Here is a 16,334-nt window from a genome sequence, read left to right on the forward strand (position 1 = left end):
TAAATTTAAATCAAACTCAAGCCACGAATCAAAATTATATATTTGAATCATGAATTTAAGTCAAACTAAATTAAACACCTTTTAACATAAATTTGGCTTGGTTTGCAATTTGAATTTAGTTCAAATTTAAATTAAACAAACATGAATCGAGTCAAGTTATCTTCTAAGATCGAATCGATTTGATTTGGATCCAATCCTATAAGTCAGGACAATGTACGAGATTATTATGGAATGAGAGAACCAATGATTCAAAAGGCAACGAAAATTGCTTAGTTTGGCAGAGATGGAAGCCAGATAGAGAAGTGTTCGTCATCATGTGCAAATTTGCACATATGCGAGACGCATAGAGTCAGGGGCGTAGGAGTGGCGCACAACCTAATAAGCGAACACAAAAGCGTAGAGATAACATGAAATTGTTGCAAGAAGCCTTGAAGAGGGCAAGGCAAGATAGAGAGCTAAGCGATGAGAGAAATCAAAAGCATGGCACGGGCAAAAGACTCCACATGCAAGAATAAATGATGTGATGTACATACATGCAAGTGAGGTAGAAGTAGCGCGCGAAAACAAGCAGGGAAAGCTTGGTGAAGACAAAGCATTTGAGAAAGGCTGGGAAATGAAACTTGATGTTGATCAGTGGGTTAGCTAAAGGTACTAAGGAGTGTGTTGGACCAGGGATAAGCAAACGTACGTGCAGTAAGCACAGATGGTGAGAAGTGGTTGTGCAAAGGGAAGATGGATAAGCAATTGCCTAGTGCAGTTATGCTTGTCAAGATATGTTGGTTATTTAGACATAAAGATGAGATCATGTCATATAACAATGAGGGATGTTTGATTGCGAGTTTGAATATTTGAATTTGAACATGTAGTTGCCCTAATTGTTATAACTACAACCTCTCTATATAAAGGTGACAAGTGCTGGAAATTTGGGGGAAGTGCATATATGGTATTGTGAGTGTGAGTTGGGCATTCCTTCAAGTGCGTGGAAGTTTGGAAAACAAGGGTTGGACGCTGTGTGTTGGTGCAATTCATAGTGAGTCAAGACAGTGCGTTGTGCATGTAAAATCTGTGCGAGAATTAAGTGCGAGAATAAAGAGGCGTTTTAATATGACTTCGTTTGAGAAAAGTTAACCGGGTGATACTTTGTCAGATGGAAAGAAGTTGTGAGTTGCATGGAGCATTTTTTGGAGAAATGAAAAGAAAATGGAAAAGACAGAAAATAAATTTTTAACATTCAAATTGGGTATTGTGAAATAGAAAAGAAAAATATTATAATTTGAATAGGAGAACTAGAATAAAAGGGAAAAAAATTTTATTGAAAGCAAATATAAAACGGCAGAAAAAACTTTAATAATAAAATTATATACAAATTTTGAATATATAAATATGTATATACTTATATGTGTTATTATATAATTGAACAATTTTAAATTAACGATAAAGTAATATTTAATTATATTATGATATATATAAATGTATACACAATTATGTATTCAAAGTGAGTATATATAATATTATACAAATTTTAATTAGGTAAAGAAAAAGGGTAAAATTGTCTTTTATAGATAGGGTTTTTATAATTTGAAGAGACAGAATGGACTGCGGACATCGATTGACCTATTATGATGTTGTTTTAATATAATACCATTTTCAAGGTGTAATGCCCTCAGGTATATTCCAGGGATATTTATGTTTTTTGACTCTATTTAGAGATATTTCTCATTTTAAGTACATATATTTATTTTACATGTATATGTGTGTTTATATATATATATATAAATATACATATGTAAATAAATACAAAAAGAAAATTAAAAAAAAAAAGAAAAAAGGGAGAAAGAGAAAAAGGGAGATAAAGCTTAGATAAAGGGAGAGTAAAGTCAACAAAGGTATCTCATCCCATTTTTTTTCTATCATCTTCTTCTCCCGTAAAGCTCCAGCAGCCAGCCTCCTTCATGTTCTTTTCTTTTGTTTTGTGAAGCCAAAGGAAGAAATTGAAGAAATATTGGAAGATAAAATAAAAAGAAAAAAAAGAGAAGCACCTTGGAAGCTTCGGTAACCAAAGATCTCCTTTCTTCTCATTTTATCTATGTTTATATACATATTATATGAATATGTTAGTGTGTTTTGGTATTGATTTAAAGTAATTTTGGTGATAAAGGGAGCAAAACAAAGAGGAGGAAGTCAACTTACAAAGATTTGACTTGAAACAAGGTAAGGGATATCATCTTTGATATGTGACATGTTTTAGGCTTTTGGTTCCTTGGATCTATGTTATAAATTATGATTTTGATGTTGAGAAATATTGTTTTGCCATTTGGGATGTCTATGTGTGTGATTTTGTTCATGGCAGAAAGTTGCATAATATTTACAGTTTTTGCCACTGAGTTCGTCCCATGTTTTGGCTGTCTTATCTGATGAATTATGAGTACTATTATAGCTTGTTGGAAAGCTCTTTGAATCCTCTTTCCAATGATATATAGCTTGCATGAATTAGAGATCATTTGAACTGTCAAAGATTGCATAAACCGAAAGGACTGTTTTACTAAATAAACAGAGGAGGCAGTTTTGTCACTGAGTTTATCTCACGTTTTGACTGCCTTATCTATGGAATTATGAGTGCTATTATATCTCGTTGGAAACCTCTTTGAATTCTCTTTTCAGTGATATATAGCTTGTATGAATTGGGGATCATTTGGATTGTTAAATATTGCATGAACCACAAGGACTGCTTTACCAAATAAACAGGGGAGGCAGTTTTTGCCACTGATTTTATCTCACGTTTTGACTGCCTTATCTATTGAATTATGAGTGTTATTATAGCTTGTTGGAAAGATCTTTGAATCCTCTTTCCAACGATATATAGCGTGTATGAATTAGAAACTGTTTGGGCTGTCAAATGGTATGAAAATGAAGGCTGCCCTGCGAAATACTGTTCTGTGAACAGTACTTCGTAGTTCTGGGCAAGAAAGAAAGAAAGAAAAGGAAGAAGAAAGAAAAAAAAAGAAAAGAAAAGAAAGGAAAGGAAAGGAAAGAAAAAAAAAGAAAAGAAAAGAAAAGAAAAGAAAGGAAAGGAAAGGAAAGAAAAAAAAAAGAAAAGAAGAAAAGAAAAAAAAAAAGAAAAGAAAAGAAAGAAAAGGAAAGGAAAGGAAAGAAAAAAAAAGAAAAGAAAAGAAAAGAAAAGAAAGGAAAGGAAAGGAAAGAAAAAAAAAAAGAAGAAAAGAAAAAAAAAGAAAAGAAAAGAAAGAAAAGCAAGAAAAGGAATTTGGAACTCAAGATTTAGGGGTCGTCCCAAGAGTAATATCTGGTGAGTTATGAATAAATTTAAAGGAAAGCAAAATTAGTAAGATATAAGACCCGCATGCATGCTATAAATTATGAGGGGACACTTTACACTACACCGCCTGCAGTAGGGCACGTCCGTAGTAGGACACAGACCCCTAGTAGGGTCCGCTCGCAGTAGAGCTCAATTCAGATTCAGAAATAGTGTAGTGAAAGAAAAAGAGCTTGAGCTTAGAAAAGTGTCAAATCTCTATAGTTAGCTTCCAGAAAGTATCAAATAGACACCAGATGGGACAAAGTATGACCCAAATAGTAAAGAGTGAACTAAATTACCCCCTCAATCTCTTATAGAGGTTAGGATGTGAGGTTGAGTCCCAAAAGTGAGTTAGAACAAAAAAAAAAAGGATAGTTTACTTAATTTTTCCCCTTACTAAGTGTTCTTATCACTCACTCCCTTTTCTTTCTTGATTGCAGGTACATGTGATCGAGGTAGCTGCGAGGCAGGGTCAGGTTAGCGTAGGTAGATCCGGCTGGAGCAAGTTTTCTCTGGTTTATATTACATGCATACAGTAGCATGTTTTTAATGACTTTTGACTTTTTGAGATTATAGTACAGTTGCACATGATTACTTCCTGTTTTCAGATACTTTCAGATGAGTCTTCATATGAGTATATACATCTTTTGTTCGCTTCCAGATTTTCAGTTTTCTTGGAATACTTCCTAAACACTTTTAATGAGGCGTTTATTTTAAAGTATTTTTAAAAAAAGAAAAAAAATAGACGCTCCGAATATTAATTCGTAACATTTCTCCTTCAATGGATAGTACTTCTAGGGAGGGATGTTACACAAGGGGTTCTAAATGCACCTCATTTTTCCGTTACGTTAGGGTTGGAAAATAAATCAAAAAATTGCAGTTACGTTGCGCTCACACCATCGTAAATCAATTAAAAACAAAACGCCAAAGGGCTATTTCTCACCCAAGTTTAGTTGTGTTTTCAAAATTATACTAGTGAGATCTAAAAAGTTAAAAGGGTTATCCATCTATTAAAAATCTTAGTTACGATCAAGGTTAAAACCATCGTATAACAAAAAACCAAAGTTTTATTACTTTTACCTCTTCAGTTTAAAAATATCATATTCTCTCTATCTGAAGTTTGAAAAATTAAAATTTTTCCCTAGAGTTTACAAACCATCATCGAAGATGCTGAACTTCACCATCTCTAGTTGCATTGACTGTCCCTACCAATCACATTTCAACCATTGGCAAAGCTTATTTTTTCCTATGAAGACGAAACCGTCTTCATCAGATTGTTTTCATCTCGGACAAAGATAATGAAAGTGAAATCGTCTTCGTCCGATATAAAGACACTCTACGAAGATAATTTCATCTTTATCAAATGAAATAGGCTTCATCGATGGTTAAGATATGATTGATAGGGATATTTAAACCAAGAAGAAGAGCTAACGTGATCAGAGATGACCATTTCCAGTGATAGTTTACAAATCTTAGAAGAAAATTCAAATTTTAGATGAGAAAAATTATGAAATTTTCAAATTAAGAGGGATAAACAAATAAAACTTTAATTTTTTAAAATTTCTTATTAAATAATAATTTTGCTCCTAATTATAATTGAGTAAAACTTTTAGTTTTTCAAATCTCATTGATATGATTTTGAGAACACACTTAAACTTAGGTGGGAAATAGTCGTTTGGCCAAAACAAAACCATTAAAAAAATAAAACTTTCAGGTATTGCAATTTAACTTGAACAAGTTTCGGCTTCTCTTAGTTAAGACGACCATCTCAAATTCCATAGTCGGGGAAGCACACATTTTGGAAGTAACAAATCGGCTGTAACTGTTGGTGGGGTTAATTGTTTATTTTTAGAAGTAATAGGGGGTCTTAAAATTACCCCTAAAATGATATCTTATTTATCTATGCCTAAAATGCCACATCATTATTCATATACGCTAGATAGTGCCACGTCACTGAGCACCGGTGAGGGTTGTGGGTGTTAAGATAAATGTGAAACACTGCGTTTTGATTACTATAAAACGCACCGTTTCAATTGAGATTGAAAGGCAGAAGTCAACATGTAACTTGCATTTCTCATCTGAAAACTAAAGTAGAAGAACGCGTGGGTTGTGGCTGAAGATCAGACGGCAGCAAATCGGTGAGTTAGTTAAAGATCGACGATGGTAATTAAGTCTAGTAGTCATGTTAGCTGGCAGTTAGTTTTTATTTTTTTCTTGTATAAAAACATTTGTGATTCCTAATTTTTTCAATAACAAATATCTGAGGTATTTTTCAACGAATCTTGGCTCTCTCAATCTTGATCTGAGACTGTGTACTATGAATAGTGATTTCTTTACAGTGGGAGAGTTGAAATAGTCTTGGAGGCGAAGAGTGAGAAGCGGGAAGTTTCAGTTCTGATTAGCCACAGCCATAACCATAGCAAATTCAAAATTTATTTTTATTTCACTTTCATTGTCTTTCATCTTCGTCAATTGGCACAAAGACTAAAATGGGAAACTGGTTAAACAAAGAGCCTCCACCGCCGGTGGTTCTCGTACCGCCTCTCTTTGATTTTCCTCCGCTCGCTGCCCGTACCAGGTTCAGTTTCAATCCCACTACTTATGTCTCCTCTTTAGCTAACTCCTATAAATTCTACTCCAGATTTTTAAAAAGTGATTTTATTGTTTTAATTGACCACACTGAGACGACGGTGGTGCAGGATGTTAGAGTCTTCGTATAATTTGTTGTTTGGGAAACTTGCATTGAAATGCCTTTTTGATGATTATTTTGAAGAAGCAAGGCGTTTTAGCGCTAGAATTATGTTGAAGCCTATTGATGATCCACATGTTGATTTGATTGCAACTGTAATTATCTTGAATTTTTCACCTTTTGTTCTTTGCTGGTGTTAATAAAATTTTTGGCCTGAGATTGATTTTTTATTTTTTAACACGGTTAGGTTTCAGGTCCACTTGATCATAAGCCTGAAGAAAAAATAGTGGGTAACGCTTTATTTCGGTGGCAAAGGTGCTTTATTGTTCTGCAGTTGCATGAATTGTGTAATGTAATGAATTGTGAATTAATCATTAACTATGTGTTATTTATGGTTCAATTGCATGAGCAGTGATGTGGATGATCCTCATACATTCATGGACTTATTTGTATCAAACTCTGATCCGTAAGCAACCATCTTTTGAAGCGAAATGTTGATTTCTTTTTTATTACTGGTTTGCTTATTTAAGAGCCATTTGCCTGTAAACATTGCTTTGTCTATTGTGGCTTTAGTGTTTTACAGATAAGGTCATGTTTGTACTCCCCAAAATTAGGCATTGGAGCATTTGGCATTTTTCCAGCACTAATGAAGAAAAGGTGTGTCCTATTAATAAAACAGACTTCTATGGATTTTTAATCTAATTAGTTTAGATACCTATCAAATGTATTCTATTGACAGAGCTTACTATTTTCTGCAGAATATCAACTGAAGACTACGGTGTTATGGGATTGAGATATGGATCAGAACGTTTATCATTTGGAGCCACACTTATGCCTTTTGCTGGTATGGAGATCAATGCATACCAATTGGTATAATTTTGGGTGTGTTACGTCATGGTCCCATAGATTGTAATTTTGCTAGAGTTATCATAATCTTTGCCTTAAGGAATTTGCTTTAAACATGTATCCGTTTTATTGTGTACATTTACTTCTAATAAGTTTTGTCTACAGCAATGTAATGGTATTGCATTTTTCTTACATTTTTATTGCATTTTAATTTTTCATAACTCTTCATCTTGTTCTGGAGGTCTCTTGCCTTAATCGCATCTCACCCATTCAGGGATGTGTATGCTGGTGGATGTTTGATGTTTAGCATGCTTGTGGCCAAAAAAGAAATGGCTTTCTTTTATTTGCAAGGCCAGCTTCAAAACTTATAACTAAGAATACCAGTAGTAATATAATCTGTTTGCAGCACCCTCATTCTTGCTCCCTAGCCCCTTTCCTCCTCACTACCAATGACCAAGAATGCTATTGTAAAATGATCTACTCACTTTCAGCACCATCATTATTAGCCCCAGGCCCTTTCTCTCTCTCATAGGATTTTTACTTGATCCACCTTTGTTTGTCAGTATTAGATTTAGAGATATTGAGTTTTTAATAGCTATTGCCGCGTAATTGGATGTCATGAATTTGAACTTATGAAATTTCATTTATTAATGCACAAAATTAACATTGCTATTCTTTGCAGTAAAAGATGAGTTGCCAAAGTGTGCATGGCTGATAAGCAAGATGGGAAGGCTCACTGTTGGAGTACAGTATGAGCCACAATGTATGGTTCACATGGTTTAGGCTTCTCTTCCAAAATTTTCAGACATTTGTTAATATATGTTTTATTTCTTTCTTAGTTATAAATTTGCTTTTAGAATTTGAGTATTGTTTTTTTGATCTTAGTAAATTCATTACTTGATTTTATCTCTAACTTAGAGCATGAGCATGCTTCACTTGTATATGCATTGTGGATATGTGCTTGTTATATAAATTGAGTATTTAATATCAAGGTTTTACTTATTTTTTCCTTGTTTTTATACATCAACTTAATGATGTAACTTACTCTGTTCATTTTGTTGCTGCTTTACTAGATGGAGGTAAAGAAGATGTGAAACTTAAAAATTTAACGAATTGGAGTTGTGCTGTTGGCTATGGAGTAGGATCAGGCAGTCCCTTGAGCCCTTCTTTCAATTTTGGCCTTGAACTTGCTAAAAGTTCCCAGGTGGTTTTTTTCTCTTGGTTTACATTATTTCAAGATCTGCATCTCTACTGATTGTTTGTCATAGCATTGTATAGCATAGAGATGATCTTTAATATTTAGCCTTTAATTTTTTAATATTAATGAAGCTCTATGGTGAATAGGCCAATTGCCTCATCAATTTTTGCTTTTATTTCTTGCATAGATGTACTTATCCTGAAAATGGTGTAAATTACGGCATAATTTGTCAATCATCTCTCATTTATAACATGTGAGGCTTACTTTAGTAAATGGATGAATAAGTGAGCCAGTAGTGGAAGCCTCGGCCAGAGTTGGGCTTTAACTCTTTTATTTATCTTATTTATCTTATTTATACAGATGTTCTTCATTGTTGTTTTCTTACTGTATCTGTAGAAGATTTAATATGCACAAGAATTAGTTCTTATACTAATTTTTAACTGCAGTTCATTGCCTCATTTTACCAGCACGTAGTGGTCCAAAGACGGGTATGCTCACTGTTTCATCTCCTGCTTTTATTTGAATCTTTATTTTTATTTTTGCATCTGCATTAATCCATTAGTAAATTGTTCTGTTGCAACATGTGGCATTATATAAACAGTTGAATTGCATTGGGTTTTCATAAAAGTTGTGTTGCAAAAATATGTCATGGCTGTTCTATTGTTAATCAATTTCTGGAGTTCTGTTCTTGTATTGAACATAAATAGATTTAGTAGCTAGAACCAGTTTTGGCATGGGCTTGAACAAATACCACCTCAGTCTGCCACTTTGTTTTTTTGTGAAGAATGAAGAACAAATTATTGTTTTTGAATGAAGATTGGTTGTGAACTCAAGCATCAAGCGTATTGCCAATGTGTCCAAGACAATAGTTGCATCATATCCACCATTAGATCCCAGGTTACAGAAATATTGCAAACTTCTCTACTATTTCCGTACTATCAAGGAGCGCTTATATTAAATAATGTAGTTGTAGTTTGCAGGTTCCCTTAATGCCATGCCATGATAAGCCTGTGTTTGATCAATTGGAGTATCATTTGTCATTTTTGCGGTCATTTTCTCACTTGATATTGGTTGTGTCCAACCTTATTTGCGAGATTCTACTGACAAATTTATAACTGCTTCAACTAAGCAGGTGAAAAACCCCTTTGAAGAAAATGAAATCGTTGGGATCACAAATTATATTGACTTTGGTTTTGAGTTGCAGACAAGGTATTCTAATTGATAGTGTTGCTTTGTTTAACGTGGTGATATCTGAGTATAATAGGATAACATTTTACAGGGTTGATGATGCCAAAATATCAAATCATACCCCAGAATCCTCTTTTCAGGTTGCAGCATCGTGGCAAGCCAATAAAAACTTCTTGCTGAAGGTATTACTCTCAATCTTATGCGAGTAAATATGCTCTAGATCAAGTTTGATACAGATCCACATTTCATCTTCCCAGGGCAAGTTGGGACCTCTCAGCTCAACAGTGTCTCTGGCATTTAAGTCATGGTGGAAACCGTCTTTTACTTTCAACATTTCAGGTAACTGTAGTTGGTAGATTGCTTCATTCATTAATCAGTCAAATTAGACTAGAGATTGCCTGTTATCATTACAAATCTTGGTTCGAATGCATTTGATATGCCATTTATAATTAGTTGTAGAATAATCCCCCGTGTAATAGTACTTACCCATTGTCTTGCAGCTACTAGAGATCGTACAACAGGAAAAACACAATATGGATTTGGTCTCAGAGTAGAAAATCTTAGAGAAGCAAGGTACAATTTATTTCAGTATTTGCTTATATTTAATATTTAGTGAGTTATATTCAGCCGGTCCGAGATTTTTTTGGCAATTCCACTTTTGATATATTAGGCAGCTTACATGGGTGAGCTTGTATCTTGCAGTTATCAAAGAGCTGATCCAAATTTCGTAATGCTGACACCAAGCAAAGAGCATCTGGCGGAGGGTAGAATTTGGAAAATTGGCGAGAGACCAATGCTGCAATCGGATATAAATGCCGGAAATTTCGAAGACTTCCCCAGGGAACTAAGGCCGATGAGGAAAATTTTGTAAATTTGACTCTGTTTGCCTCTTCCTAAGTAGGAAAATTATTCCCGTGGTCATAGTTGTGCAGTTTTGGCATTTATGTATGTGTTTCTTTGCATAGTTGCATAAAACAATGACATTGAATTACTTCAAAATTTAAATGAATCCTGTTTATAAGCAAAAAATCTGGGCGTCCAATAGGATTTCACATGATCGATATTAAAATAATTACAAAAAAAATCTCCTGATAGAAAGATTGAATAAATAAAGAGGGCCTTAATCGTATCGTTTCATCGTCCAGCTCCTATACCACGCTTCCATTTAACCGATTTAGTGATAAAAAGCATTTCAACTCCAACTAAGCAACCCTTCAGAGACTTGAGCTTGAAAATGGCTTCTTATTCATTCATTTCCGCAATTTTCCTTTCCAATCCTGTCCTATTTTCTCGCTCTCCAAACAGGCTGCAGCTACTACCACGACCACTCAACACCACTACTTTTTATCTCTCCAAATCCCTTTCTCTTCACTACAAAACTCCCACCACCACCACCACCTCTCTGTCCGGCACTACTCACAGTCATTCTACTACCTCCAAAATCCTCCTATTTACCAAAAAGTTGTTCTTCTCTTCACCTCTAGACTCCTTCTTTGTCTTCTGTACTTCTGTTGTTTTGTCCTTTTCTCTTCTCCTCACGAACGTTGATTCCGCCTCTGCTTTCGTCGTCACTCCGCAGCGTAAGCTTCAGACCGATGAGCTCGCCACTGTTCGTCTCTTCCAAGAGAACACTCCTTCTGTTGTTTATATTACCAATCTCGCTGCAAGGTACTTACTAATTATTTAATCATGTTTTGATTTTAAATTTTGTTAAATGTTCAAATTTGTGAATTTCTACTATCATACAGGCAGGATGCCTTTACTTTGGATGTGCTGGAGGTCCCTCAAGGATCTGGATCGGGTTTCGTATGGGATAAAGATGGTCACATTGTGACCAATTATCATGTCATTCGTGGCGCATCTGATCTCAAGTTAGTTTCTTTTCTTTCTTGTTTTTTATTTCATTCATTTTACTCATGGTACTGATGTGCCTAAGTTGCTTTAAACCTTAACTTATTTTAACCATCAAATATATTTAATTAAAAGAGAAAAGTGGAGCAAGCTTACAATATATTGTGGGTAAGACTTTGCACTAACAATGAATACTAATTTGTATACTAACCATAGTTTGGAGCAAGTCATTGGGTGTTATTTTATTATAAAATTATGTGTACACATTTTTAATACATAATTTGGATACATAATGATTTATCATCCTGTAATCGGATTATTTTGAATTGAAAATAAAGTAACATTTAATCATATAATGATACATCATTTATATACTCAATTGTATACTAAAAGTGTATACACATAACATTATCCATTATTTTATCGCTAATTCAAAATCATATCATCATATAGTGACACCTTATAGTTATTACAAAAATTAGTTCTCATAGTTTTATTGATATATTTTTTGTTTGAGAAAAAAAATGTATACATGATAAGTGGTGGGATATGGGATTACTTTGGTATGATAAAATATTGGGGGTGTGTAGTTAAAAATACAAAATATAAGGGGACTAACAGAATTGTCCATGGTCAGTTGGGGCATGAGCCCCCTCCCAGCCCATTATGGTTTCCTCCTTGATAACATCAAAATGTTAAATGTACTTGAAAGAGGAGTTTGTATACTTATTGGGTGTGGGATAAGTTTAACACCAGCATTGTTATCACATATGGTCTTGATGATACTTAAGGTCATATATATAATACATTTACAACATTTATATGTGTATGCAAATTTATTATCAGCTAAGTAATTTTTTCTGGTGTTTGTGATGATTGAAGTTGCAATTATTACTTATGTAACCAAAAGCGTGTTATTTTGTTGCTGTAACTGGAATTTAGTCCTAGTAATACAGGCACAACTTATACCTTAAATTATTTCATTATTCAGACTTTGGTTGCTGCTTTATGCTTTTAACTTATCAGATGCACAAGTCTTGGAGGTTGGAGGTTAAATGAAAAAATTGCTTGACTAATTTTTGCATTGGTTGTCATGTTTAGTTACTTGTAATGTAACCTGAGTTAGAAGTTACATCTGTTATCCATGGCCACAGTTTTGTAATATCATCCAACTGTCCGTTATAGTGATAAGATATTATAGGCCATGCTGATCTTAATTAGTTTTTAGTAATAGGGCATTGTGCATTGTATTAGCAAAAGAGTGCAAAAGTCATTGCCAGTATATATCTACGCTAAAATAAGGGCTAAAGCACCTCATATGTAACTATTTCATGTTTATATAGTCATAATGATGGACGGTTGGTGTCCCTTTATTTTTCATGTACCTGGTACCTAATGACTGTCTGCCATGTTGCACCAATTTCTTAGCAGTCAAATATGTGAGTTAAGTTATAGCTAGACAGTAGATGTTGCTGTGTCACTCTTGCTACTGGCATTTAAATTTGCACCAGTGATGTACAGGGTCACTCTTGCCGATCAGTCAACTTATGATGCAAACGTTGTTGGATTTGACCAAGACAAAGATGTTGCTGTGTTGCGTATTAAGGCACCCAAAGACAAACTAAGACCTATGCCCATTGGAGTCTCTGCAGACTTGCTTGTTGGTCAAAAAGTATATGCTATTGGCAATCCTGTGAGTATGCTTCTCTATTATTCTTTAACAATGTTTTACATGATTGCATGGTTGGCTTCTATCTATTTAATATTCTGTTAGCCGTTTGAGACTACACATTAACTTATAATATGTATAATTATAGAAGATATGGTGAAGTTTTGATTTAAAAAGGAGATTGTCATTTCTGTCATAGATAGCTCAAAGGATGGACTACATTCACTTTGTTTTCATTTGCCAAATATTTCAGTTGGGGAATGATTGAACGTGTGTATTTTTAATGTATGCATGGATTTATTTTCCTAGATTCTTTGATTATCAATTGTGCTTTGTTTAGTATGAAGATCCAATTTCACTAAAGTTGTAGTCGACTACTTCTAACTTGATTAAAAATTTTTGCCTATTGTTAAAATATGAATAAATGATATTTCTAATATTTTCAATTATATGAATGATTCATGAATTTATACTGATCATATATCCTATATAAGGAAATATAAATCAGTATAATCAATATACAATAATATTAAAAGGGAAAACACATATTTAGAATATTTGCTAACCTAGGAAATCATATATTTATAATATATTTTAACATAGAAAATAATATATTTGAAATATATTCTAACACCTATCATCCAAGTCCCAGATAAAAACTTAAGCATATCACTAACAACATCTAAGAACCTTGTCATAACATCGAAGTTACTGATCGTACTTTACAAGTTTCATTATGTTTTCTTATTTCACAATAAGATTCTAATTGATGTTTATGCTTTTGCAGTTTGGCCTTGACCATACCCTAACAACTGGTGTGATCAGGTAAAAATAAATTAATATTTATCTTCTTAAAGCTTGTATATTTGACACAATTATGATTTAACTATATGCGATTTAACGTGTTTTTTTATGTCAACTGTAGTGGGCTTCGCCGAGAAATTAGTTCTGCTGCTACTGGCCGTCCAATTCAAGATGTTATACAAACAGACGCTGCCATTAACCCTGGAAATAGTGGAGGTCCACTTCTTGACAGTTCAGGAAGCCTTATTGGAATAAATACAGCTATTTATTCTCCTTCTGGTGCTTCCACTGGTGTTGGATTTTCTATTCCAGTTGACACGGTGAGTTATTTGTTTATGGATTGGCTTTTATGTTGATGAGGAAAACCTTGCCATTTGTCATATATATTGAACTAGGATGCATGACCTTTTTTTTTACACTTAAAATATTTTTCTTCATTCATATGTTTCAGGTAAATGGCATTGTTGACCAGATAGTGAAGTTCGGCAAGGTGACAAGACCTATTTTAGGGATTAAGTTTGCACCTGATCAGTCAGTGGAGCAGTTAGGTGTAAGTGGGGTACTCGTCTTAGATGCTCCAGCAAATGGTCCAGCTGGCAAAGCGGTATGTATGATCATTTTTTTGACAAATTTAACTTTCATTTGCTATAAAACTAAAATTATGTTCTATTTATGTTGAAGCTTTTCCTTAATTTTAATGTTAGAAGACTGAAGGTTTTTTGCTTCCTTTTTGGGTAGGGCTGATCAGTTTTGTTGTGCAGGGTCTACTACCAACTAAAAGGGATGCCTATGGTAGACTCATATTAGGTGACATCATAACATCTATGAATGGAAAAAAGGTCACAAATGGCAGTGACTTGTACAGAATTCTTGACCAATGTAAAGTTGGTGATAAGGTACAATGTAATTCTTTTTCGTTGATCTCATGTCACGTTTCTTTCTGGTGGAAACATGGGATGGTCAAATATGGTTTTGCATGTATTCATATTGGAATTTTTCTATATTTCAATAAGAATGAGATCTATAGTGTTGCATGCTTATGCTAAATGGTTGTGTTGGAAGAGTTTTTTTTTTTTCAAATGTTGACACTTATGTAGAGTTATTGTCTGAAATAATGATATTTTGGTTCTATAGATCATTAAATATTTGCATCAATATTCGTAATGCTATGGCTAGTGATACATCTTAGCCATGATGCAACTGATGTGTTATACGGCCAGGACTTTGTCATTACAAACTAAACTATGCTCAAACATGCACCACATGGATGAAACTAGAAATTTAATTTTAGGGTGACCAGGAGGTAGAATTTTAACATCAGTAGGGAACGAGGGATGAAGGGATTTTACATTTGGAAGACATTGTATGCACCTCTTCCATTGCATTCACACATGTACTTCTCTTATACAGCATGCTAGAGTATATGCTCTGGCAACTGAGTATAAAGCCTGAGGAATGTACTGCAAGTTTTGTTCATATCAGGATTAGATTGTCTTATACAATCATGTTCGGATTCGGTATCTTGCACTAACATTTTCATTGTATGCTTCACTTTTCGAATGTAGCCTTATAAAATTTAAATTTGTATTACAAGGAGTTTCTTTCAAATGTTATATGATAACTCCAGTTTATGGGGCATATTAAAATGATATTATGAACCCATATATGAATCATTGAATAATATATGATTAAGCCTCTGCCCTACTTTTAGAGTGGTTGCTTCAATAAACTTTCTTTTAATATCTAATGTAAAACACTAGTCACTGGATTCTGTAATTTATAGCTATTCATTTTAATTTTTTATTTCCAGGTGACTGTGGAGGTGTTGCGTGGTGATCATAAGGAGAAGATCCCTGTAACACTAGAACCAAAGGCAGATGAGTCTTAGTATGACACATGGACTTGCTTCTCTATCTCTGTGCATATACGGTAAGATGCCAATATTTTTGTGGTACTCCTTTTAAAAGGGTCTTGTGCATATCTTAAAAATTGTATTATCTTTCATATTCAAGTTTCCACTACATGGATGAAGCAATATTGTCTGTAACATTCTCAGCTTCCTGAAATTTACAAGGGCTTCAATTTCATCTACCTTTTAGAAAAAGCATTCAATCTTAAACATTTTGCCCACTTCCTTATGAATATATAGTTATTGAATATCCATTATTGACCTTGTGACATGAAGAAGAGTAATGGAGTCATAGTCTCCCTCCGACTGTCCATTTATTATGTAGGGTTTAAATATGTGACAGACAAAAGAGGCTATTGATTATATGGTGCATAAATAATACGTAAAAGAAAGAGTACTGAATGTTGATGTATGCAGGACCTTACTGCCCAATTGGTGTGGGCATATTCAATGCCTCCATGCTTCATCAAAATCTTGTCTTTAACTTATAATTAGCTCGCAGGGTATTTACATATTTAAGAAAGAAAGCTTTTGTCCCACTTAACCTTGAAAACAATGAATCGGCATCTTATTAGGAGATTGATGGCAGTCGGAGTTTGGAATGGGTATCATTGATTGAATCGCTAAAATGCAGTTGAAAATAAGTACTACTATTCTTCTTTAATCCAGTTTTCTCACCCGTGAGCTGTTAAAATGGATGATTTCTGTTTGCATAAGGGTAAAATGTCTATTTTACCCTTGTTAGATAAAATGACAAAAATACCCCTCAATTTAATTTCTCAAAATTAATGTGAGAGTTTTATCATTCACCCCCCTTAGGTTTTAGAAACTAACATTTTCACCCCACGGCAGATGCAAAATACCCCT

The 16,334-nt window shown here is 34.0% G+C and overlaps 2 protein-coding genes across 2 annotated transcripts; both read left to right on the forward strand.

Moving 5' to 3' along the window:
• The first annotated feature begins 5,330 nt into the window (after positions 1-5,330).
• LOC123206048 lies at positions 5,331-10,153 on the forward strand. Its single transcript, XM_044623143.1, has 15 exons — positions 5,331-5,451; positions 5,639-5,891; positions 6,013-6,157; positions 6,250-6,317; positions 6,415-6,468; positions 6,576-6,659; positions 6,761-6,846; positions 7,531-7,611; positions 7,922-8,052; positions 8,493-8,534; positions 9,179-9,255; positions 9,326-9,416; positions 9,492-9,573; positions 9,735-9,807; positions 9,937-10,153. Exons 2-15 carry the CDS (start codon positions 5,803-5,805, stop codon positions 10,103-10,105), a joined length of 1,272 nt encoding a protein of 423 aa, XP_044479078.1. The 5' UTR covers positions 5,331-5,451; positions 5,639-5,802; the 3' UTR covers positions 10,106-10,153.
• Positions 10,154-10,327: 174 nt separating this feature from the next.
• Positions 10,328-15,649, forward strand: LOC123206047 (protease Do-like 1, chloroplastic). The gene is made up of 8 exons (XM_044623142.1): positions 10,328-10,902; positions 10,983-11,105; positions 12,607-12,778; positions 13,542-13,579; positions 13,680-13,878; positions 14,010-14,162; positions 14,320-14,454; positions 15,369-15,649. Exons 1-8 carry the CDS (start codon positions 10,469-10,471, stop codon positions 15,444-15,446), a joined length of 1,332 nt encoding a protein of 443 aa, XP_044479077.1. The 5' UTR covers positions 10,328-10,468; the 3' UTR covers positions 15,447-15,649.
• The last annotated feature ends 685 nt before the right edge of the window (positions 15,650-16,334 follow it).

Source organism: Mangifera indica, unplaced genomic scaffold (assembly GCF_011075055.1).
Source record: "Mangifera indica cultivar Alphonso unplaced genomic scaffold, CATAS_Mindica_2.1 Un_0022, whole genome shotgun sequence".
Classification (NCBI taxonomy): Eukaryota; Viridiplantae; Streptophyta; class Magnoliopsida; order Sapindales; family Anacardiaceae; genus Mangifera; species Mangifera indica.

Coding starts and splice junctions, on each gene's coding strand:
- LOC123206048 (XM_044623143.1), top strand. CDS start 5,803: ATGGGAAACTGGTTAAACAAAGAGCCTCCACCGCCGGTGGTTCTCGTA. Junction 6,660..6,760: donor CCAGCACTAATGAAGAAAAG/GTGTGTCCTATT, acceptor TATTTTCTGCAG/AATATCAACTGAAGACTACG. Junction 8,535..9,178: donor ACGTAGTGGTCCAAAGACGG/GTATGCTCACTG, acceptor TCAACTAAGCAG/GTGAAAAACCCCTTTGAAGA.
- LOC123206047 (XM_044623142.1), top strand. CDS start 10,469: ATGGCTTCTTATTCATTCATTTCCGCAATTTTCCTTTCCAATCCTGTC. Junction 11,106..12,606: donor CGTGGCGCATCTGATCTCAA/GTTAGTTTCTTT, acceptor AGTGATGTACAG/GGTCACTCTTGCCGATCAGT. Junction 14,163..14,319: donor ATGGTCCAGCTGGCAAAGCG/GTATGTATGATC, acceptor TTTGTTGTGCAG/GGTCTACTACCAACTAAAAG.